At 58.9% G+C, this 23595-nt stretch overlaps 1 protein-coding gene across 3 annotated transcripts in view; it reads right to left on the bottom strand.

Annotated features, from left to right (window-relative positions):
- Positions 1 to 7037: 7037 nt before the first annotated feature.
- Positions 7038 to 23595, bottom strand: part of TRIM67 (tripartite motif containing 67) — a 37277-nt gene continuing 20719 nt past the window's right edge. For 2 of the 3 annotated variants that reach the window (XM_054576480.1, XM_054576483.1), the window contains 9 exons: positions 20700 to 20795; positions 18722 to 18844; positions 17648 to 17758; positions 16425 to 16584; positions 14080 to 14225; positions 12446 to 12584; positions 10741 to 11044; positions 8268 to 8430; positions 7038 to 7103 (listed from right to left, as the gene is read on the bottom strand). In XM_054576480.1, the coding sequence (XP_054432455.1) occupies positions 7038 to 7103; positions 8268 to 8430; positions 10741 to 11044; positions 12446 to 12584; positions 14080 to 14225; positions 16425 to 16584; positions 17648 to 17758; positions 18722 to 18844; positions 20700 to 20795 (1308 nt within the window). The remainder of the gene's footprint in view (positions 7104 to 8267; positions 8431 to 10740; positions 11045 to 12445; positions 12585 to 14079; positions 14226 to 16424; positions 16585 to 17647; positions 17759 to 18721; positions 18845 to 20699; positions 20796 to 23595) is intronic. The other variant, XM_054576482.1, reaches the window with a different exon arrangement.

Here is a 23595-nt window from a genome sequence, read left to right as displayed (position 1 = left end):
GGCGACGCCCGTCCCCACGGCTTGGCCCTGCCGACCTGGACAGCCTGCTTCCCAAAGGGAGAAACAACACAGCACATGTCCTGCTGAACCAAGCGTGTTGTCTGGGCACAGAGAGCCACCACCTTGCAGGGGTGATGACCCTGACCTTAGAGAGGAGGTCGGGCTGCTGTCCCTGGGAGGGGCAGGGAGGGATCTGCGCCCAGGTGGCCCCCTCTGGCACCTCTTGCTACTCCCCTTGCCCTATGTTGACGGTAAATGGACAACGGCAGCAGCCCTGGGCTGAGGGCCCGGGGAGCGGAGGCTCAGAGCCCGCAGCCTGAGGTCGGGATCACTGCGAGCCGGGGGCCTGCGCGAGGGGCAGGGTCTGAGTGAACAGGAGAGAAGGCAGCTCCCTGCCAGATGCAGCGGAAGGAACGCGGTTCGTCCTGTCCCCGATCCTCCTCATCTAAGCTCCCGCCATGGGGATTCTGGAAGGGCTGCTCCCCAAACCCCAGGGAAGCACAGGGCAGGACTGTGCTGGACGCTTGACCCCTCAGAACCCCCTTCAGCAATGAGGGGGCTCTTACTCCCTCAGCTGCTGACAGCGCCGAGAGCATGGCTTTCAGCCTTTGGGGACCACCTCAGCCCTTGCTGGCAGCGGCCCAGTCAGTGAATGAGCAGAGCGAGGGCACCGAAGGCCCATCCTCACAGCCCCGCTCGGGCAGCGCCACAGCCCGGACGCTCTCGCTGGGCCAGCCCGACACCACCCTTGGCCCCGTCCCCGCTTCCTTCTCTGTGTAGCTGCAAGAGCACCTGGTAACAGCCTTCTGCTCTGTGCCCCCAGAGCCTGCCGCGGCCCCCGCCCACCGAACAGTGATCTGCGGCCAACGGGGGGCGAGGCCAGGTCTGGGCCATTGGGGAGCCAGTGAGACAGCTGCTGCTGAGGATCGCAGTCCGAGGATGGCATCAGGGACGGCTTCCGGGCCAGACGTGCGGGCTTTGTGTGACAGAAGGGACTGGTTAGTAGGCTCCGATGCTCCCGGGTTAGTTAGGACGTGCAGCCCCACCCAAATCTTACAGTCCCAGCGTCCACTTCTAACCCATGATCATTTTTATTTATGAACTTATCTTAACCATATGTTCGCTGTTAACCATTTTCAGACATCTCACCTCATGGAAAAGTGAATTCCATGAACTGCTGTTTGAAGTAGCACTTTATGATTCTGAGCCACGTGCTATCCCCTCGAGGTTTCCTGGCTTGAACTGTACAGCCACAGCGACCCTGACACCCGACACCAGGCCCTCCGGGCCCGAGGGAGGGTGGCCGTCCCTTGCGCCGCCTGTGCTCTGTCCAGCCGGCAGTCAGGGTTCCGCTTGGGAAAGGGCACGCCTGCCACCCCTCAGCCACCACAGACCATACCTTGTCTTTTAGTTGTTGGCAGTGTCAAAAGAATTTATTTCAAATCTGCTTGAGACTGTGGTAAAACTCAGGTTTCTCAAAAGCCGATACACAAAGTTCAACCAACCCCCAAAGACCAGAAAACACAGTGTTTGCAATCCAAAAAATACAAAGGCTTGTGGATACCAATACAAAAATTAGAAAAAGCACTCCCCACTCCCCCTCCGTGCTTCCAGTGGATCATGAACACCAAAGGGACCAAGGGCTGCCACCAAACACCAACAACTAGTGACAAAGTAGATGCGAGGGGGGAGGAAGGGAGGGAGGAAAGGAGGTAAAGGAAGGCAGGAAAATGGAAGTTCTGTCGACAGCCAAAACAAGGACACAAAGCTTTTCATTACTTTTTAAAATTCCTTTGCCAACGTCAAACACACATCTCTCATGCTTAATACAACAGTATAGTGCGAAAGCAGCGATTCTGCGTCATGCATTTAACATTTTCTGCTCTGCTCACTCTGTCCTTGCTCTTGGTGCTGAGGAAGTCCAGGCTGGGGACACCCTGTCCCCAGGAGTGGGTGGGGCGGGGGTTGGGGGGAGGCCTTCCCAGGCAGGACACCGGAAACAGCTGCCGTGGTCCTGCTGAGTGGTCCCTATTCCAAACCGGAAGCTTGTTTTGGACTCTCAGAGCCTTCCTGAGCCTCCGGCCTGGTGGGTGGTGCCCACCTGGCTTGCCCAGGAGACCCCGGGGCCTCCCCAGGATGAGTGCCCTCCATGAGCAGCGCCCTTCGAAAGAACCCCAGCACCTCCCCTGCAGGCCTCGCTCCCACCTCCTTCTGACTGAAGTCAAGGTCATTCATTGAGAAAGCTGGGAACCCCCCTTACCAGGCAGTGCGTGTGAAGCCCCAGGCTGCAAAGAGCACCACCCCTCTGCCTCTGAGCCCCACCCGCCGCCATCTAGACGCGGTTCGCAGGCATCGCACCCTTCTCTGAGACCCTGGTTCCAAGTGCGCCCTCTGCTGAGAACTTTGGAAACAAAGGAGTCACCTTACAGGTGGAGGAGCCCTTAGATACCAGAACGTAAGGCGACCAAGGAGTCAGGAAGTGGGGGTGCTCGTCTCTTTTCATATCTGGAGGGAACTTCTGCACGCAGATGCCCTGGGAACTGAGAACAAGAGTGCTGATGTGTGCAGAGTGCCCAGGCTTCATGGGAGTGGAGGCATTGGGGTGTCGCTTTCTAAGTCACAGGAAGCCTGTTTTAAATGTCGACTTTGCCCTGCAAGGCCAGGCAGCTGTGTAATAAATACGGTCGTCAGAGGCGTGGATGGAAGACACTGTGGTCAGCGTACACTCTGGAAAGTCACCACATGGACTTGATACATTGAATGCGACCCGTTAGCCGGGACTCAACAGATGACAGAGTGACAGAGTATACGTTTTTCAAAAAAGTGTTATAATCCTCACAATACATCAGAGGAGGTAGGTTAGTATGAGTAGTCCCGTTTTCAGGTGGGGATACCGAGGCACAGAAAGATTTAAGAGATTTGTCCCCCGCCATACCGGACCCAGTGTCAGGTTAGACGATGAGTCTCTGAGGTTGAACTTGGTGTCTGGCTAGTACATCCTGCCCCAAACCTACTGCTGTCCGTTTTACAGCCAGGAGTATGATGAATGCAAACAGCCATGGGCTTAATTTACTTTCAAAAGAGCCCTGAGGTGTCCCAGGCTCAGCACAGCCCTCAACTATCTCCTCATAGTACCTGGTTAGGTTTTTAACCAGGTAAGGCCACCAACCCATTAAGAAGTGTCTGTTGATTTCAGTCACAGGTGGCCAAGGGAAAGGAAGGAGTTTTGGTTCAAGGAATCGGGGTGGGCACCGGGGGCATCTTCAGTGAACGCAGAGTGTCTGACAGGCAGGGCCCCGCCCGCGACTGGTGCCATTTCCCCCACCTGCCTCCATCTGACAGAACACCCAGACCTACGGAGACGCCCCGCATTGGGGACAGAGACGAAGGCCCGCAGCCCTGTGACACAGGTCTCCCACGTGACACTGAGCAGACCCCCCCACCCAACCCCACGTCGCTCTGCCCGTTGATACGTGACAAACCCCTTGCCTAACTCATGGGCTCTTAACCAGGGGTGTCCCCCGGGGGACATTTGGCCATGTCTGTCGACACTTTTAGTTGTCACGACTAACTTGGGGATTGCTACTGGCACCTAGAAGGCGGAGGCCCGGGCTGCTGCTACACGTCTTCCAACGCACGGAACAGCCGCCCACCGCAGAGCAGGACCCACGACCCGCCCCGGGCGTCTGGTGCTGAGGTGGAGAAGCCTGGCGTGCGGGGCGCCACCCGCGGGCCTGCAGGAGTACAGTTCACAATCACACATCGAGTCGCCGGAGGGCTTGACCTGCCCTCAGCATCTCGAAGGCAGCAGGCGCCATGGGACCGGCAGCCGCGTCGTCTGTGAGCCGACTGACCGTCCCCTGCACGGAAACACACCTTTGCCGGGGACCAGGCCTCACGCTTGCAATGAGGATTAAGGCTGAAATGCACGTAGCCCTGGAATAAGTACACATCGGTCCTTCATTTTGCTGAGCGTGCTCTGGGCGGCAGTGGGCAGGGGTACCTGTGCCCTCGGGGAGCCCCGCAGGGTGGCCCGGGCTCACTCCGGAGTGCCCGGGGGTGCTGTCGCAACTACGGACTACACACGGGGTGGACGGTTCCGCTAGAACTATGTACAGTTTATAGGTCAGTTCCTCTGTGAGCCAGGGTTACCGATGTCCACTGTCACTGGATCGTTGAACTGGTTAGAAAGGGGAAAGGCAGGGCTGTGTAACGTCTTACTTTGCTGTGAGTTAGGAGCTAGGAGGCTACGCAGTGAGATGCTATGGGAAACTTTGGAAAGAGATTAATCCTAAAAGGAAAGGCATAGATTTTGACTGAACTTGCTGACCAGCAAAGAACAAAGAGCAGAGGAACTAGGTAACAGAGACGTTATTTACAAGGCAGGGGAACCTGACATTTTCAATTACTTTCAATTCCCTTCTTACTGAAACCACTTCCTAGATGGACACCAAGTTATTCTTCAGCCAGCCCAACAAAAGCATCATCTTGATATAATTTTTATGTACAAAAATGTCGTCACGTTGTAAAGGAACAGGGAATTCGATGGCTGATGAGATGCCCATGACCTGTGGCTTCTACTCTGATTCCCAGAGCCTCCTGGGAGGGTGGCGGAAGGCGGAAGGAGCCAATGAGTTCCTGCTCCGTGTTGCTGATCCCTCAAACACACAAGTGTGCGGCACGGACCTGCCTTCTCTTTTAGGTCCTTTCTTGTCCCTGAAAGACATTTTGTGCTGAAGACGAGAGGCACCACAGGACGTCCTGATGCGGTCCCTGGTATCGGCCATATTGCTTCCGTGGGGACGTCAGAGAAGGTAGAACCGTGCCGCTCTGGCACCCACAGAACCCTCGCCCCCCGCCTGCTGACCGCAGGGGGCAGCTGGGCAGCAGGGTGCTTTGGTGGCTTCTCTTTGAATTTCAGGTAATTTTCTTCCTAAAGAGTCCACTGGGAATTGTGGGAATGCCCCTTCTCCCTTTCCACGTCTCCCTGGGACCTAGGTGCTGGCTCTCCGAGGGAGACACCAAGTCCAGGCTGAGCTCGAGCAGTTCCTCTCCGAAGATGCAGAGCCAGGGCTGCCTGCTGACCCCAGCTTCAATGATTCTGGGAGCTCCCCAGCCTCTCATCTGGATTCCACTGAAAAAAGCCACCTCCACCAAGCAGCCCTCCCTGCCTTCCCAGACGCACTCTTATTCCTGGTACCCTGGCCTCGTCTTTTTCCAGAAGACATTTCCCAAAGCCGATGCATCTGGACCGGCGGCCCGTGGCTTAACCGGCCCCAGGAAAGCCATAGCTCCTCTGTGTCCTGCAATCTTCAGGAATCTTCCCCACCCTCCAAGCCAAGTCCACTCAGAGCTATGGCAAAGGAGTGAAACTAAGGAATGTGGAAGCAGAGAAGAGAGGCAGCCGCACAGACGAGGACCCTTGGCAGCTCGAGGTGGCCCTGGTTGCAAGGACCTTGGTGGGTGAGGCTTAAGTACAGCACCAGGCAGCTCCTGGAGCCACCAGGCAGCGGCCCAGCCGGCCACGCCTGTGGACACAGCCGGACACGGCAGCCTTGAGGTCCAGGAGCGGGGGCTCGAGGTAGGATCGTCGGATCTGCTGAATAGAGGGCAGGGCCTGCACAGCGTGGGCCGGGTCACTCAGAAAGCAAGTGCGCTGTTTTCTCAACAAGCAGCTGGAACCAAGTGAACACAGTAGGCGCCGGTTTGCGGGCTCAGTTTTATAAAAATCCAATCCAGCAAATAGACAAGGTACTCCTCAACCTCGAAAATAAAATGCTTGATAAAATATATTCTTGTAAAAAGGAGAGAGGTTTACTACCAGATGGAGATGGCGGTGGCAGGTGACAAGAAAGGGGAGAGGGAACAGGAGAAAGGTGCTCTGAGGCAAGGCCAGCCCCTGGGATGAGCTCTTGTGCTGAGAGATGGACATGGCTCGACAGGGGTCTCAGGGGAGGAGGGGTGTGTTCTCAGCAAGGAGGGGCGGGCTCAGCCAGAGCCCCACCCCGGCCATGTGGCCTCCGCACACCCAGGCTGGTGCCAGGGAGCTGGGAGACAAGGAACACAATATTGCTGTCACTTCCTGCCTTTCAGAGGCCCTGCCTGCCCCATCACGGTAGGGCCACCCTGCTGTGGGGCCCACTTCTTGCTCGTGATGCGTTCGTGATGACAGACAGACGGGTCTCAAAGCAAAGGTGGGCCTGCTCCCAGAGGCGCCCCCGGGCCTCCCGCCCTCTACGCCAGGAGCCTGAGCGCGGCGGCGCTCAGGAGAGCAGCTCAGGCGGGCGTGTGGGTGACCTCCTGGGGAGCCAGGTCCAGGTGGAGAATCGTCACATCGTCATTCAAAGTGAAATTTCAGCGTTTTCTTCTGTGTTGAAGAAGTAAGAACTGAGTGAATTAATTTTAGTAGACTATTGTGTGCGAGAGAGGGAGAGAGAGAGATTGGTTGAGCAATGAAGGACCTAAGGAAATGAGAGAGGCAAAGATCAATGAATGATGAGTGCCCCTTTGCATGGATCCCGGGTTGGGGCTGCAAGTGGCAGAACATACTGAAGGCTCCAGGACCAAAAAGCTGAAGAACTTTTCCCGGCAAAGATGAGGATGCTGGGACTCTGAAGGAGTGTCGCCCAGCCAAGGCTGGACCCTCGGGACAGGGGGTTCCAGAGGGTCTCCTGCCATCTGCTCTCAGGGTGCCCTCTGCTGGACATCCACCCTTGTCCCCAACAAGCTTTGAGAACAGATGGCAGGAAACAAAACTGCAAACCCCGAATGCTTTCTCTCTCCCTTGAAAAAACCCTTCTTCGTGAGTATTTGAAACATCCAGGCGGGACAAAGGGTAACACACCCATGTTCCCCTCCGGGGGTGGCCTCGGCAGGCCCAGCCTGCAGACCTGTTCTCTGTCCCCAAAAGAAAACATGTCTCAGCGGCTTCTGGGGCGCACCATGATGTGGTCCTCCGCCCGTGTGGTTGCAGAACTTAGATTTAGCGAGGGAGGGCGGGCTTCTCCCAGAGGCCTGTGCGCGGCTGGAGCCGGGGTCTAGTTGCCCGACAGCTTGGGCCGCCCCAGGTTTGTTGGCACTTCCAGTCCCGTGTGCAGGGTGACCTGGAAATGAAGGCAGGATGGGGGAAGGTGGAGAGGCTGCCCCATGAGCGGCGCGCGCCCAGGCAGCACAGCGGCCACATGCTACGCGCTGCCTGTCGCGGGTCCCCACAGTCCGCAGCGTCCCTGTACTGTGGGTCTGCTGTTGATGATGCCGCTCGAGTCACTACTGTAAGGTCCACGAGTTTGCCCCCAGGGGCAGTCTGCGCCCCTCTCCTCACAATGAGAACCCCCGCTGCCTGGGCCCTGCTCTGCCCTCGAGGCCGGGAGATGTGCTGATGCAGTAGGTGTGCCGGCCAACTGCTTGCTCCCGCTTCCCCCCCGTGGCCCTCTTCCCTGTCCTGCATCCGTGCGGTCCACCCTGTGGAATGCCGGCCCATCGCTCAGGCTGCCTCAAAGCCCTCTTGCAAGTGAGTGGACGTACCAGCCCATCAGCAAGTGGTTGGCGCAGACCATCAATATTCAGGGCCACGGGCACCACAGAGCAGGCCTCTGCCCCCTCCCCCCGACCCCCGGGGGAGGAGGACTCTACTGGTGATGCAGGATGGCGCCTCCGCCCTTCTTTCGCTCCCTGCGGAGCTCCAGAGCCATCAACAACCTCTAGGACTGGGCCCAGTCCTGAGCTCGAGGACAAATTTCCTGCCTGCTTCATGTCGGGGACAGCGAGGGGCAGAGGGGCTGAGAGGGAACAGGGCGGGACTCACGGCACCTTAGGGCTGCTCTGTCCCCAACTCTGCTCTCAGGGCAAAGCCACAGGACAGCTCCGTGAGGACTCAGCGCCCCCACCCGAGGGCCCCAGCACCGGCCTGGCCACCAGCGTCCGTGCTGGGCAGGGGTGCTGACTCCCCTCTGAGCGCGTCCCCAGAAAACGGAACCGCTCCGTCTTCCCTACTCCGTCCTCCTGCCCCGGCCCTCTCCCCTGCTCTTCCCCAACTGCTGCCTTGGCTTCTGCTCATTTCAAAGTGAACGGGTGGGAATGTATTGGGCCAGAGAGGATGTCGCCAGGACGCCCAAGCCGGGTGACAAGGTAAGCGCTCTACCTGGGCAGGCACTGCGGTGGGCTTCCCTACGGCCCTCTCTGCCCAAGTGCCCCATGGGATCCCCCCAGCAGCGGGGGAAGCAGCCAGACAGGCTCTGGCCAGGGTGGGGGGCGGCGCGGGGAGGTACCTGCACGTTGCGGTTGAGGCTGAGGGCCGGCATGAAGACCCCGTCCACGTGGCTGAAGGCCGTGGGGCCCTGCTGCTGCCCGTTGATGAAGAAGGTCAGCGTGTGCTTGTTCAGGTCCAGCAGCACGCCCACAGTGGCCCCCTTGCACACGCCACCTTCCGTCCTGGGGAGAGAAGCCCGAGGAGACCCATCACCGCTTCTAGCCTGGGGTGCAGGCGATGGCTCAGGACAATCGCTGAAAGGGTGCCGGGGACACCCTCCCATAAAGCACACAGCCCCCGGCGGTGTAGGGAGCTGTTCTTCTGGGTGTGCGATCCTTCCTGTGAAACGGACTCACCTGTGAGGCAGCCGCCCAGGAACACCTTCCCCCTCAGGTAAGGCACCTGGTGCCATAGGAACCAGGGTGGGCAGCCCCTTCTTTCCTGACAGTATCGGAGGCCTGGACACCAGGGAGTTAGGGTCCTAGTGAGCGGGTCCCATGTGAAGACGTGGGCCGGGAGCGTGGGTGGGGAAAGAACCCGCTGGGTGGCTTTTTAGTGGTAGCCGGGCGGGGACGCGGAGGTAATGGCAGGGGCAGACGGCCGGCCAGGCCCGCAGGAGGTTTGGCCTCTCTTCAGCGCCTCTCCCTGGAAGTGCCCCAGGACTGCGGTGAGGAAGCCCACCGGTGGGGGACAGGCGCTGAATGTGGACGCGAGTCCCCTGCCTGCGTCGCATCCCACAGGTGATCGGCAGCCCTGAGAATAAACTGTGAGGCTCTTGACAAATGTCAGTGATTCTACTGTACTTTTCGTGGTGGTGGAAATTCACATCCACTGAGCAGGGAAGAGCCTCACTCTCGGGGCGCCTTGGCCGACCTGCCTCCCCTCTGCTGGGGCTGAGTCTGAACCCTGACCAGGGCAGAGCTGCCCCATAAAAAAGCCATCTGCGTCCTTTGCTGGTGTGGAATGAGCGATCCGCTGGAGGCTGCAGGTGGGGCAGGGTCCTGCGGGTGCAAAGGGGCGACGGGACCGGGTCGCTGGTGCTATTCCGACGCTGACCACTGGGGGCCGGTAGCGACCAGTCTGAGGCGCAGGAGCTCCACTCCACCCCAGCGCAGCCTCCTCCCAAGGTCAGCGCCCGCCCAAGGTCAGGGCAGGCGGCCAGCCCGGCGGCCTCGCTTCGCTCCCTGCCGGCGCCAGCACCGGCTCTTCCAACAGCAACTGCGACGCCTCCCCTTCCACCAACCCCTGCTCCCAGAACTGGGCCAGGATCCTGAGCTGAACTCTTAAGCGCTGCCAATTAGCCTAGTGGCTTGCGCCCTGGTTAAACTTTAAGCCCAGGTCCCATCATCTGTAAAATGGCGATAACACTAGGACTTTGGTGAGGAATTAAGGAGGTCAAATGTAAACCGGGGCCTCCCACAGCGGCTGACACAGCGTGCTGCGGGCCTGGACCGCGCCCTTGCGGCTGTGGTCTAGGAACTGGGGCAGGTCAGCCTACACGCCCAGCCAGCCCGGCAGGGGGTGCAAGGGCCAGAGGCGCCCCTCCCCGGGCCTCTGCGAGCGAAAGGCAGGTGGAAGGGGCCTGGCCGGCTTCCAGCTGCCCTGGGCACCCTCAGGCGTCCTCTGGGTCCCTACCGCAGGCCACGACCCATGTGCGGAGCGGCAGGTGGACTCGGAGCCGACTTTGCTGAGAGCGGCCCCCTGAGGTCGCTCCTTGGGCTCCCGGCCTCCCCTGGCTGTGCTGACGACCTTCCGCTGGCCAGAAAGGAGGCCCAAGCAAGGAGGCGGCTCGAGGTGGCCCGACTCTCCACTCGTGGGTCCCCGGCCAATGCTGGCTTTGAGGGTTTCCCCCCTGCGACCCCTATACACAGAACCCCTGGGGGGAAGAGAAGGACCCCGAGCCGTGATGGGAGGCGAGGAACCCAGACCTTCCCTGTGTCTGAGCAGGCCCTGGAGGAGTCCCGGCCCGGGGGCACCTTCCCAGGGCAGCCCTTTTCGGGGAGGTCAGCAGGGAGCACCGCCAACAGTGCCTGCCCCTTCAGAGGGCGCTGCCCTGGCATAGAGTCCCCTCAAGGCGGAGCAGTGAGAGGGGTCCATGCAGGCAGACAGCCCCTAGGGTAACGGCAGCTGCTCCCCCTGCGGAGACCTGGTCATAGCCACGAGGCCATCGCCCGGCAGCGATCGGCCCGGGTGATGGTGTGTGAAGGAAAGCGGCGCAGAAGCAGAGCGGGAGCCACTGCCCAGGGCCACGGCAGAGCCGGGGCGTGCGTGCCCCGTGCTCCGTAACCTGGAAGCCTGTTTGCCGCTTAGACTCCCTGGGGCTGTGGTCACGTCTACCTGGTCAGAGTCAAAGCCACCTGGAAATGGGACACCAGTGTGGTTGGAAAGACCTCCCTACGTCCCTGAGGCCGGAACCTGGGAAGGGGCCTTACAGGCCCCTCATCCCCAAATACCCGCGTGCGAGGAAGGCAGGGCAAGGGGCCCGCGCGCACCTGTTGGTGTGGGAGTTGCAGTGCATGAACCAGCTGCGGTTGTTGTCCACGTACATGGCCCAAGCCTTGTCGTCCTTGCCCAGCATCATGTCCTTGACCACGCTGGCCCTGGCCACCCCGAAGGCGGGGTCTGGGTGGTTGTCATACCGGTCCACGTGCAGTTCCCAGTAATGCACACCCTTGGAGAACGCCGCTGTGCCCAGCACCACCCGGTCGTCATAGCTGCTGCAGGTGGCTGTCTGGTTGTCATTGGATAAAATGATGTCCCGGTGCCCAGAGTTGGGGTCAAAGGTGAACCAGGCCACTGGAAAAGAAGGAGGCAAGAGGAGCGGGTCAGGAGATGGAATTTGCTAGCAGCCTCTACCGGGGCTCAGAGACACAGGCCTGCTCATGTCTGTCAGGAAGTTGGCACCCTGTATCACATGTTCCTTCCTGTGTGATTTGCGCGCGTGCACACACACACGCACGCGCACTCTGTGCCCTGTATTTATCCATGTTCCTGATCCCACTAACACAACGTGCCAAGAAACCCAGACATTAAGGCCTCAAAGTCCCACGTCCAAATGCATCTCAGGGAGCCTTGGTTCTGCCTCCATTCCGCACGCCTCACGCACTGTGATGAGTGAAGGAGGAAGGAGACGTCCGTGCCCCACCTCGTCGTGGGTGGGAGATTTGAGGCTTGAGAGGGGAAGCGAGGTGACCATAGTCACAGGGCTCCATTCTTCCTGCTCCCAGCCCATTGGGTGGTGCCCCCTTCCGCTCTCCCAGCCCCTGTGGTCGTGGGAGGTGAAGCCGTTGCTCTAGAATTGCAGCCACAACGCACCGGGCACGGGCGGCCCGCCCCCAGGCCCGGAGCTCCCGGGCAGAAAGCCAAGCGAGCCTTGCGGGGTACAAAATGCCTCTGCGGGTCACACCATTCTCAGAAAAGCGTCGCAGCTGTGCCCTTGACCACGGCCTCTGCTCCTGGCCTGCTCCTTCCGGGGCCGGAGGCTGTCCAGGCCCCGTCATGTGTCCCTGGGCAACCCGGGGATGTGCTGGGATACATGAGGACAAGGACACAGGCTCGGCACCGTCCCGGAGCCTCTGCCGCCTGGGCAGGATGGCCTCGTTTACCAGGACAGGCTCTTTTGGCACATGTTCCTTATTTGCATCCCAGCTCCCTGCTGAGCACTCCGCCGTTGCTGTGGGTGTGGCCACATCGCCTGGAACCTGGAAGGCCCCAGCTGGCTGTGGAAGCCATCAGCTCTGAGCTCCTGTTCTGGGCGTTCGGGGGACAGGTTCCTGCCGTGAGGACCGCTCGAATCCAGGGGCAGCATGCCCCCCTCGTGGCGGTGTGGTCTTCCTCTCTGCAATTGTCATGCCTGCTCCGAGCCCCTCAGAAGTGGGACTTTAGTCTCCCTGAGCCTCTCAACAGCTAGTGCCCTTTGCCAGGCCCGGCAAACGGGGTGAAGGAATGTCTCTGTCCTTCGTGGCTTGTGGGGAGGAAGGAGCAGGTGCGCCGAGCTGGGACGGAGAGGGGGGGGGGAGGGGACACGCGCACATGCCTCCCTGCCACCTCGCTCCCTCTGCTCTCTCACGGCTCCATCTCAAGCAGCTGATAGCTGTCCCTGGTCCCTGGGAGGACATGTGGGTTCCTCCCTGAGAAGCTCACCCATTGTGCCAGCACCTGCCTCCCCCACCGGCCCCGAGAGCCCCCGGCGCTCACCGTCAGACGTCTGCAGGACGACAGTTTTACTGTAAGGCCCGACGCCGGAGGAGTTGAAGGCCTTGACCCTGGCATTGTAGGTGCTGTTGAAGTGGAGCCCATCGATGGTGCACAGCGTCTCCTTGCCGACATACACCTCCTAAAGGAGAGCCGGGACGGCTCGTCAGGAAAATTTCGCTTAGTGACGCGTCGGCATGAAGCGTGTTAGAGGTATGGAATGAGGAAAATTCGGGTAAGTGGCCAGAGGACCCCAGCCATGTCCAAGTCGGGCACGAACCCTCACTAGTGGCTGGCCAGCCCCTGCGCCTGTGAGTCTGTGAGGCGTGACAGGGTCCCAGGGCGGCAGAGAGGGACCGCAGGCCTGCAGGCAGCAGGACGCAGCCGGCCAGTGTCCCCTCTCCGCTGAGTCAGCCCTCTGACATCAGCGCCCCCAGGGCGACGAAGGGGAAGAAACCCCCTTCCTTCTTGGACGCGGCACTGACAGATTCTTGGTTTCCCATGGGAATTGAAGTTAGAAAAATGAGCTAAGCATCTAAATAAACAAAAGAGCCACTATGTTACCGAGAAGGGTGATGACACATGATGCAGAAGGCAGGCAAAGGAGGGGTGTGACCGAGCACAGGGGGGTTCGGTTCATTCGGGCGGAACGACTTCCGGGGGAGAGGGCGGCTCCAGGCCCTGAGGCTGGCGTCTTCCACTCCTTGACCCCCTGTCCCCTCTCTCCAGCTGCTTCTCCCTTGGCCTCCCAGGAGGGTGAGATATTTCTGCCTCGGACCCCAAAGATTTTTTTCTAGGGACTTACTTTGTTCCCCACTCTCTTCAAATTCACTCTTGTCCTATCAACGCCTCCCTTGCACCTCTCCTGTGTCTCCATATTCTTTCTAAAACACCTTTCCTGCCTGCCTGGTTAGGGGGCTTCCTCTTCATTTGTTTTTCCAAGTTATTAATAATCTTAGCTTCTTGGGGACAGAAAGCAGGAGCTCTAAGAAGACCTCGAGCTTGGGCTTCCCGGTGTTCATGTCAGCGAAACAACTTGACAGTAACCTGCACTTCACTGTGTCAAATCTCGGGGTAAGTTTTATTAGGGCTCTCGGTTGGGCATGGGCGGCTGTCCCAGGGTTTCGGCCGGACGGGGAAGTAGCAGACACATTCCCGGCTCTCTCAGAGCCTTTATCACCCCCGCAATATTTCCTCGCCGGGGGCGTGGGTTTCAGAAGGTCACCTCATCCCACCCGTCAGTATCAAGTGTCTTCCACGTGCACCCAGTCAGGTAAAATGAGGAGTGAGCGGGCAAGGCAAGGTGTGAGAGGGCGCGGAGGGACTGGGGAGCTGCGTGGGAGGGTGCTGGGGACAGACACGGCTGGGCGGCGGGGTCGGCGGGGAGGCCGTAGGCACGTGTGGCGACCAGGACCCTGACTAGGCCTTGGTAGAGAAGACCCACCCCTCCTTCATGCTTTCCTTGGGGCACAGAAAACCTATCCCCGCCCCCCGGGCCCCTGCACCCCCAGCCCCCCGTCCGTGGAGCCAGTGCCCTCGCCGGCGGCGTCAGGGCTACGGGCTGGCCCGGACGTCGGGGCGGTAGGAGCCACTCCCAGCCTGCGCGTCTGGACCCCCGAAGGCGGCAGCAGGCTCACCCGGAACTGGCCCCCGTCCCCGTCGTCCAGCTCCAGGATGTAGCCGTCCACGGGGCTGTGGGTGAAGGGCGGCATCCTCCAGGCCAGCGTGACGCTGTTGTTGCGGGTGCAGCACTTCTCCAGCTGCAGCAGGGGGACGGGCGGCACTGTGACAGGACCGACCCGGTTTAGGGCGCAGGCCCCTCCGCAGGGCGCCCGGACACCGCGGGCCCGTCCGTCCCAGGGCCCGGCCCAAGAAGGAGGCGTGGCTGAACTCCCTCCCTGGCCACCCTGCGGCCACTCCCAGCCTGTCGTGCGCACCCCTGGCCGCCGGGGCCTAGACTCTGGGCAGCTGAGTGAGTCGGGGCACAGGGTGTCCAGGAGCCTGGGGCGCAACGGCAGGCGTCTCCATCCCGCTAAGGAAGGGCGGTCCCTTCCCACCCACCCGCCCACCGACATTCACTGGTCTGACTGTTGGACGGCGAGGAGCCCGTGGGAATTCCAGCAGAGCCTCGGTCCCTGTACCTGCGAGCCCAGCGCGGCCCCCGCGGCCCTCGGGCCGGCCTGCCGCCTCCGCCTGGGGCTGGGAAGGCGCTGGGGCGGGGCGGCGACCTGCGAAGGCACAGTGGAGCCTTCGGCTGGGAGCGTTTTATCTTTTGTTTATTTATTTTTTTAGAGAAAGTTTCTTCAGGAAGTGACAGGGGTAGTAGAAGTGAGCCAGCTGGGCTGCGTGGGCTCGAGAAACAAGTTTCAGAGGCAGAAGAAGGGCCCTTGGAGGTCAGGGGAGAGAAGGGCCAAGGTAACAGGCCTGGGTGCGGGGCGTGGGGCGTAAGGGAAGGCACGGGTGTGCCCCCAAGAGGGAGGGCGAGCCTGCCTGGGGGCATTTTGAAGGCCCAGGGAATTAGATCCAGCACTGAGAGGTCATCGGGGAATCAGACAGTCGACCCATGGAAGCAGGGATTTGAATCAAATGTATGGTAAAGCCTACTCAGGCGAGACTGGGCGAATGTTTTTGTTCTAAAGCTGGGTTCAGGCTCAAGGGCTTCCAGAGGCAGGCGTAGCCAGCCTGACATTTCCTAAAGGGCAAATCGCAAAGTCAGCGTGTGAAATCTACAGATTTCACTTTGGAGCCAACTGTCAGGGCACCGCCTCCAGGTGTCCACGGAGAGTCTCGATGGCGCAAGCCGGCCTGGTTGCAGGCTCGGCTGCCGAAGCCCGGCAGGCGGCCAGCGTGCAGGGGCCTCTCTGGGTCCCTGGGCTCTGCTCTCCCCTCTCCTGCTCCTGCTGGGTCCCACGGCCCCGCCCGTCCAGAGCAGCAGCGGGAGAAGCTCCAAGCCTCCTTCTTCAGCACCCCCACTATCTCGAGCCACCCCTCCTTCCTGCCCCCGCCCTGCCAGACTCCTCCTGTTTCTCATGGGCGCCTGGGGTACCTGGTGTTTCCCACACACCCCTGCCCCGCCTCCCCCGCCACCAGGTGCTAGCAGAGTGTGCGGTGAGTGTGGAGACGTGCAAGAGGCTTGTTTTTTCTTTAGTTTAAAAATGGCCACATATTTTGCAGGCAAGGATTTTCCTGAGCTCACAGATTCTGTAGATATATCACTCAGCCCTTTGCTATTTTCACTTTAAAAATCTAACCAGCTTTATTCTCTCTCCTGAATCCACCCTTGGTGCCTCTGGAGAAGCAGCCTGGCTAATTTTCTAACTTGGGCAAGTTACGCAAAGTTTACTTGCGCCTTAGCCTGTGGCCCCCACGGCTCCCTGACCTCGCCGCTCACCACCCTCCTCCTGGTTCGTTCTGCTCTCCCCTCTGACCTTCTTGCGCTTCTTGGAACACAGAAAACTTCTTCCTGCCCCAGGGCCTTTGCACTTGCCATCCCTCCGCCACCTGGAATGTTCTTCCCTCCTCCTCACCTCAACATACGCCCACCGTCCCACCCCAAGAAGCACCCCCCGCCGCTGTCAGACAGCATGTTACAGATGTGCTCGTGAACGGCCTGTTTTTCTCTCTAGAGTATCAGCTCAGTCTCGCGAGGGAGTTTGTACGGTTGTTCCGGGCTGTGTCCTCAGCACCTGGAACAGCGCACGGCACAGGAGGACACTCCGCGAGTGTCGCCGAATGAACAAATGGTCCTCTTTCACAAATGGGAAAACCTGGGCTCAGACCAGGGTGTCACCGGCCCGAGGTCGCCCGGCTGCTGGGTTGCTGAGCTGGGGCTCCAGCCAGGTCCGTGACTCAGACGCCCCTCCCCCTCCCCCTGCCTCCCTCCCTCCCTGCATCACCACCTTCTATAGGCGCTCAGCCACCCCTGAGAGGGGACACCTGTCCCAACAGAAGCCCTGACTGAACTGGGCCAGTCCCGGCTCACCCCTACATTTCATCTGAATGAAGTCCAGCTGGTGGATGGCCTGCAGCAGCGGCTCGCTGTCCAAGGTCAGGTCAAACTCTGCGGACACCTTCGGCTCCAGGGCCCCCTTGACCCACTGCTCCTGAGACACCTGGACACGCTTGATCAGGGCGTCCGAGATCTTAAAGGGAGCACACGGTTTAGGGTTTTGGTTTGCAAGGAAAAACCATGCGGCGAGTGGTGAGGGAGGAGTTGGGGCCTTGTCCCTGTGCTCAGGGACAGCAAGGGGCTATCCTCAGCTAGTGCCCCGGCCAGCGGGACACTGGACAAATGCAAATGCACTGTGTTGTTTAAGCCATATTTTAAATGTGCGATCATGTGAAATATAAAGTGTCCTGGCTATTTAAAAAAATCAGGCCAAAGCTTTTTGTGAAACAAATGCCACTTTTAAATGTACAAAAGCATTCTCTGTTCTACCCCTTTTGCAAGATCTAGCACTTTGCACAGTGACACAGACCGGTAGTTTGTCACAGGGGCTGAAGAATGCACCTCCCATAGCCCCAGGATTTGGAAGCTCACCCACCACCTCCATGTGCTCCACATGTCCTGCAGCCTCTGGCCCAAAATCTCTGTGGTCAGTCCCCAGCTGTGTTCTCCTCGGCTGCACAGTCCTGCCCATTCAGACGTTTGCACATGTCCCCTTAGATCTGTGACCCCGTACACCCATCTTGGGGACTCAGGAGGAAAGTCCTCATTTTCTGCACCGATGGGGCGCTGAGCTCGCATTGGAATCACTGTCATGTACCCAAGAGACACTCTTGGCCCTGAGTCAGCCTGAGTCATCTGTCCCATCCTGCAGGACCCTGCACCTTCAGGTGACGGGCCGAGCGGATTCTGAGAACTCACTTCTTTCCAACTTGTTTGGCAAAGACTGACCTTTCCACTTGGCGGGGGAAAATGTTGCATTGGGGTCTCTGGAAGTCAAAGCATAAATGGCATCTGGGCCCTAGAGATGATGACACTTGACCTGCTTGTTTCATAGTGACACAGAACCAAGGTCACAGCTAGCGAGAGGGAGGGTCAAGATGAGAACTTAGGTCTTTGGGAACCCTTGAGCAAAGGGGAATCTACTCAACGCCAGGCCACAGCAAGGGACCTTTCTACAGCTTTGGCTGGTTTGGGGAGAGGTGGCAGAGCTGGAGGAGGGACCCATGCTCGCCTGGCGTCCTCGGGAGCTGGCTCACCTGCAGGAACCCGGCAGGGTCGTTCTCCTTGATCACCTCCAGGCAGTACTCCATCAGCCCGGTGGACTGGCGCAGCTTCAGCGTGCAGTGATTGATCTGGTCCCAAACCATCTGCGATGAAAGAGTCCCTAGTCACCACCTCAGCGGGGGAAGAGTAACTCGGCTACGGCCAGAGTCACAGAAAGTAGCACAGAGAAGGGTCTGGAAGAGGCAGCCCTGGTCTGGACTGCCCTGTACCCTTGCTTCTGGGCGCCATGTGCCCTCTTTATTGGCGGGTAAATGGACCCACTTCCCAACATGCGGGGCCATACACCCAACAGAGCGAACTCCCTGAACTCGGGATAGAAGCGCAGAGAGAGCGCATAATCAGAAACTCTCCAACTTCTTGTCTCCCTTTTCTCTGGGTCTTGGATGACTAGATGGACTGAGCTGCTTTGCCAGTAAACCGCAGACCACCCCCAACACTCATTCCTTCTTTCCGTGAATATTTTCTGATTCACTTGGGAAATGTCTACAAAGCAGATCAAGCCCTGGAACAATGAAGTAGTTCTTTGTCCACGCGGCGTGCTCACAGGCGCCTGCATGTAGCAGGAGCCCAGTGCCGCATGAGGGGAACCCCCCTCCGCTTGGTGGATGGGGGTCTTGTTATTATGCCTGACTGTTGAGTGCACGACACGTCAGAGACAGCCTGAAGGGGAGACAGAGCTGGAGACCTGAGCAGAGCAAGGCTTTGTCACCATCTGTGGTCACTTCGGCTCTGCTGAGGACAGGAGTCCCTTAGGCAGAACACAGGACGTAGAGAAGACGGGAGAGGGTGGACCTCAGACTCGAAACCAGCAGGACACAGGGCGCCTGACTCTGGCTTCGGAGGGAGAACGTGGGTGCTCACTGGCTCCAGGGAAAGTCACACGAGGGCAAGGGGGCAGCTCAGCTTGTTCATCTCTCCCTTGTTTCACTCACTCACTCACTCACTCACTCAACCCAATACTGACCCAGTGCTTACTGCGTGCTCCACCCCGCGCTCTGCGCAGAGGCTGCCTTGAGGATCGGGGTGTGAGTCTCCCAGGGACCTACCTTCAGCTTGTGCTCCCTCTCCTTAGTGACCTTGGTGAGCAGCTTGGCTTTCTGCCGCGTCAGAGCGTCGACCAGCGCGTCACACTGAGCGACCAGGCAGGCTTCATAGTCCAGTCCGTTCTCCTGGGGGAAGCAGAGGCTTTAGGGGGAGGCACGCTGAAATCTGGTGAGTGCTCGACACAGACACAGACGTGTGTCAAAGCGGCTGGTCCTGGGGTTCCCTGCACGGTTGTAACATTGGAAACAGACGGTTGTAACGTAGCAAATAGTGTAAATGGGAAGTGGAGGAGGGGAACCTGCCAGGCTGCTCCAACTCTGCGGTGGAATATTCCTCAGTCATTCAAACCTTGTTCAGAGAGAGTTTTTAACATCATAGGAGACCCTCGTGGGAGAAACAAGAGCAGGTTACACGTTGTGTATGGCATAATCCCATCTTACTGCATGTGCACGTGTGTCTAAAGCAATGGAACAATGTGTCCAAGTGGGGAGGCGGTTGCCTCAGGCAGGGAGACGGTGGTGAACTTTTCTTAGTTCTGGCTATTATTCGCTGCTTTTCACAATTTCTGTAACCCATTCTTTTGCTTTTTATAATTAAAAGACAGGAAAACAAACAAACAAACAAAAAACCCCCACACAGTGCTCCTGCCCTAGGGTTTGCCTTTCTAAGTTTAAAAAAAGCCCAGGTCCCTCAGATCAGCATGAGTCAGGCCGCCTGTGAGGGGCTGGATGGCGCACCCCCTCCCCAAACTCCCACGTTGGAGTCCTAACCCCACTACCTCAGCATGTGGGTGTATTTGGAAACAGGACCTTTATTTTTATTTATTTACTTTTAGAGAGCGGGAAAGGTGGGGAAAAAGAGAGGGAGAGGAATATCAACGCGTGAGAGACACATCGACTGGTTGCTTCTCACACGCCCCACCATGGGGACCTGGCCCGAAACCCAACCATATGTCCTGACCGGGATTCGAACCGGTGACCTTTGGATTCGCAGGCCGGTGTTCCATCCACTGAGCCACATCCACCAGCCAGGGCGAGGGCCCTTAAAGAGGGAGCTGAGTTACAGTGAGGTCACTGGGGGGAGGCACCCTAACCTGATGACTGGGAGGAGACGAGGAGACTGGGGCCGACTCCCACAGAGGGAGGGCCAAGTGAGCACACGAGTTGGGAAGCTCCGCTAAAAATCCAAACCTGCTGACCCCTTGCTTTTAAACGTATAGCTTCCGGAACCAGGAGACAACAAATTCCTGTTGTTTAGAACACCCCATTTGTGGTACTTGGTGATAGCAGCCCCGCCAAACTCATAGGTCTCACGTCTCTGAAACATCAAAATCCGACTTGAAAGGCCTCGTGGCTGGCGCCGCTGCACTCTCCCTCGTTAGGCAGGGCGGTTCTGTGGGCTGACCAAGGGTTCGGCGCCCTTCGTCCCTTCCTCCATCCTGACACTGGAACGTGTTATGGGTTCACCATGCGTACGTTCCTCCACGCGCACATTCACACGGAGCACACGTGTGCACTCCCCCTACAGACGGAGCTCCTGAGGCCAGACACGGTGTCTTACTGACCTGCGTCTGGTTCGGGATGTGACATAACATGAGTGCTCATACATACACTTATTCGGTAAATGAGGCAGTTACATTTGATGCATTGATTACATGGCTACCAAACACCATGGTGTCAGATAGACACGGTGTAGGATGACGCGGCCAGGCGGGGAGCTGCGTGACATCTTTCCAGCTCTTTCCATGATCCTCTCTCACTGAGTTGATGCACAACCTCCTTCCTGCGTCAGGTGTCACATGGGTGTCTTTGGACCGAGTGTGGGGTGTCCGCAACGTCTGAGGCTGTGCGGCAGGACAAGCCAGCGTCCTCCTGTGCACCAGTGAGAACACGCGCCCACCCACTCCCCTTTCTTCCCGATGGGTCTCCTGAACTCGCTGCCCTCGCTGCCCCCCGCCACCGATGCTGGAGCCGTGCTCACCTGGATCTGCTGCAGGATGTTCTTCAGCTGAACCAGAAACTCCTTCGCTTCTTTTGCCTTGTCGGAAACGCCATTCAAGGCCTGAGACAGCTGGGCCTGAAAGGGGGTCACAGGTTGAAAAGGAGAATGAGGTGTTAAAGGCACAGGGTTCCCATGTCATCGTAAAGACTTGTTTGCGGAGCGGGGGGAGCTGACGTTGCCCCTACCCCGTCCTCGGTGACGAAGGACCGAAGTGGACTTGCGGTGCCTAAGATGTGTATTCATTTCCCAGCACAGGCTGATGCGATCATGTTGACTGATCTCCTCTCTTCTGCCTGGACCCCAAAGCTGCAGAGAGGCAGGGGCGCTCGGCTGATTGGCTCAGGCCAACGGGCTGCTCCTGATGTTCACAGAACCCAGGGCAAGAGCCTGTGGTCCAGTCAGGTCCCCTGTCCTCCCAGAACCGCTCTACCCTCCGCAGTAGGACTCTCAGACACTTCTGTATAGACAGGGACCGAGCTCCAGCAGATCCACCCTCACACTGTCGCCTTTGGCCTGCAGGGAGGTGGGCGGGAAAGGGACCTGCAGACCCTGGAATTGGGCTGGAGCCATGTGGCTGGGAATCCTGCGACGTCATCCAGGAAGAGTGCAGGCTCCTCATGGCGGCCCCCTTAGCCCTGGGGACTCCCCACCTGCAGAGAGGGGTGGCGACACAGGCGAGTGGGACCCAGACGTACCAGCTGGGGTCAAATCTATGGCCTTTAGCATCATTTTTCTTTTTAACAAAACACACACACAATTAAATTTGCCTTCGAAACCTGGCTATTAAGTAGAGTGATGGCCTTGCTTTGGAACAGGACTCTCATGTTTCACGTTAAAAAGCCAAGGATGCAACAAAATAAGGCCAGAAAGGCCAGAGGCATGTCCCGCCCCGTCCCATTTTCTTTAGGACTCTGCTCAAAGGTCACCTCTGTGAGGCCTCGGCCCTCACCCTGCTTTGTCTTTTTTCAGAACCTCCATCATGGGCCCACGTAGGTTCATTTGCTGTCTGTCTCCCCTCCCTGCAATGGGAGCCCCCAGAACAGGGGCCCTGCCTGGGTCGCTCACGTCCAGGAAAAGCACGGGGCCCTGGTGACATTAAACAGAATTTGCTGGAGGAATGAATCGGTGTGGGATTCTTTAGACCATATCGGTGGTTCTCAAAGGGTGGCCCCGGCCCAGCAGCCTCAGTAGCACCTGGGCATGAGTTAGACATGCAGAATCTCCGGTCCATCCCAGGCCTACTGGGCAGACACGGGGTGACGCCCGGGAGGCTGCCTTTTAACAAGCCCTCGGGAAGTTCTGATGCGTTTGAGATGCCCTGGACTGCACCAACGGCCTCAGCTGGACGTCTGAAGAAGGCAAATGAAGCCAGAGAGTGGGTGAGAAGACAGGGAGACACGTGGGCAGAGGAGGGAGGGGCCTCAGGCCTGGGGAGCACCAACACGCAAGGTGAGGTCCATGAAAGTTGGGCTTGTCCTGCTTCGGGAGAGCAGCGAGCCTCCGACAGGGCTCGGCGGAAGTGCTGCTCCTTGGAGAGGTTTCCTGCTCTCCCCTGGCTTCACCCTCCCTTCCCCCATCTCGGCTGATGTAGGCACCGTTCTCCATAGTGCACCCAGGGTGTCCCACTCTCTACTGCCATGATTTACGCAGAAAAAATACCCAGTAGAACCCAGGGGAACGGTAAGCGTCCTGTGTCTGCTCTGCGCAGCGTGGCCGCCACCAGCCCTGAGCGGCTGCTGAGCACTGAAAGCTGCGTGCAGCGAAGGAGCGGGATGTTTCATTTTATTTAATACTTGAAGTCATGCACCACCCATGGCCTGTGGCCGCTGTTCCGGACAGCACAGATCGGTGCACCTTTCCTCGGAGGCGCACTGGCCCTACGACAGTGGTCTGTCCCCAGCTAACTGCCCTTGGAAGGAGAGTGAGATACCAGCATGGCTCATAGGCCCCGGCGGGTCAGTGGAGGGGGCAGAGTGGTGGCGGGGGCGGGACTCTGGAACAACAGGGATTTTCAAACTGGAGTTTATCAGTGTCCTGCCTACCACACTCCCCGCCGAACAGGTGGCCCATCGAGGCTGCACCTGTTCCCTCCCCAAGGAGAGGCCACCTCCCACTGACCCGCCCAGTCCTTGGCGACGGGCGACTTTGTCTTTGCGTGCACAGCCCGTGGGGCTGGCACAAAGCAGGGGCTCAAAATAAAGGCTCCCTGGCTGACTACGCAGCAGAGTGGTTGCTTGACTCCAGGCACAGCTGAGGTAGGACAGGTCCCGGCGGACCCATCACCGCTGCCAGCAGCCTCTGCCGGCCAGCGCCCCGCGAAGCTGCCTTGGTGAGGGTCCGCCAGGCCCCAGCTGGCCCTGGGAGGCAGCACGGCCCACCCCAGGCCTGCCAACCTCTTTCCTGCTCGGGGCGTAGACTGAGGGGCTTGGCAAGAAGCCCCGAGTGGAGTGATTTGGAAGGACATCAGTGACCTTAAGCAAATACCTGGCTGAAAAGGTAATAATCTCAGCGGACATCATTTCCTGGCCCATGAGACTCGCTGCCCGACCTCGCCCTCTGCTTCTTAGCACCCAGCGGGAGGGGCCTCCCCAGCACGCACCCCTCAGCGCCCAGCCGGGGGCTTATCGGCTGGCAGCTCGTTGTATGTGGCTGCCGTTTTTGAGGCACGTACTTCTTTCCCACAGGGACTATTTGGAGTGCTAGCAGTGGACGCTGAAAATCGCCCCTTTCTGGTCTGAGACAAGAGCCTCCAGTCTGACAAATGTGAATGGACTGTTCTGTCTCTGTGGCGGTTGATTATACTAACCTCTCAGGGGAAAAAAGGAAATACCCAGGCAGAAGATAATTTTTTTAAATGATAGAGTGGATTTTACCA

This window comes from Pteronotus mesoamericanus, unplaced genomic scaffold (genome assembly GCF_021234165.1).
Source record: "Pteronotus mesoamericanus isolate MK-2021 breed Mesoamerican mustached bat unplaced genomic scaffold, CSHL_Meso_final contig_347, whole genome shotgun sequence".
NCBI classification, from domain to species: domain Eukaryota; kingdom Metazoa; phylum Chordata; class Mammalia; order Chiroptera; family Mormoopidae; genus Pteronotus; species Pteronotus mesoamericanus.
This window is presented reverse-complemented; position numbering and strand designations above follow the sequence as displayed.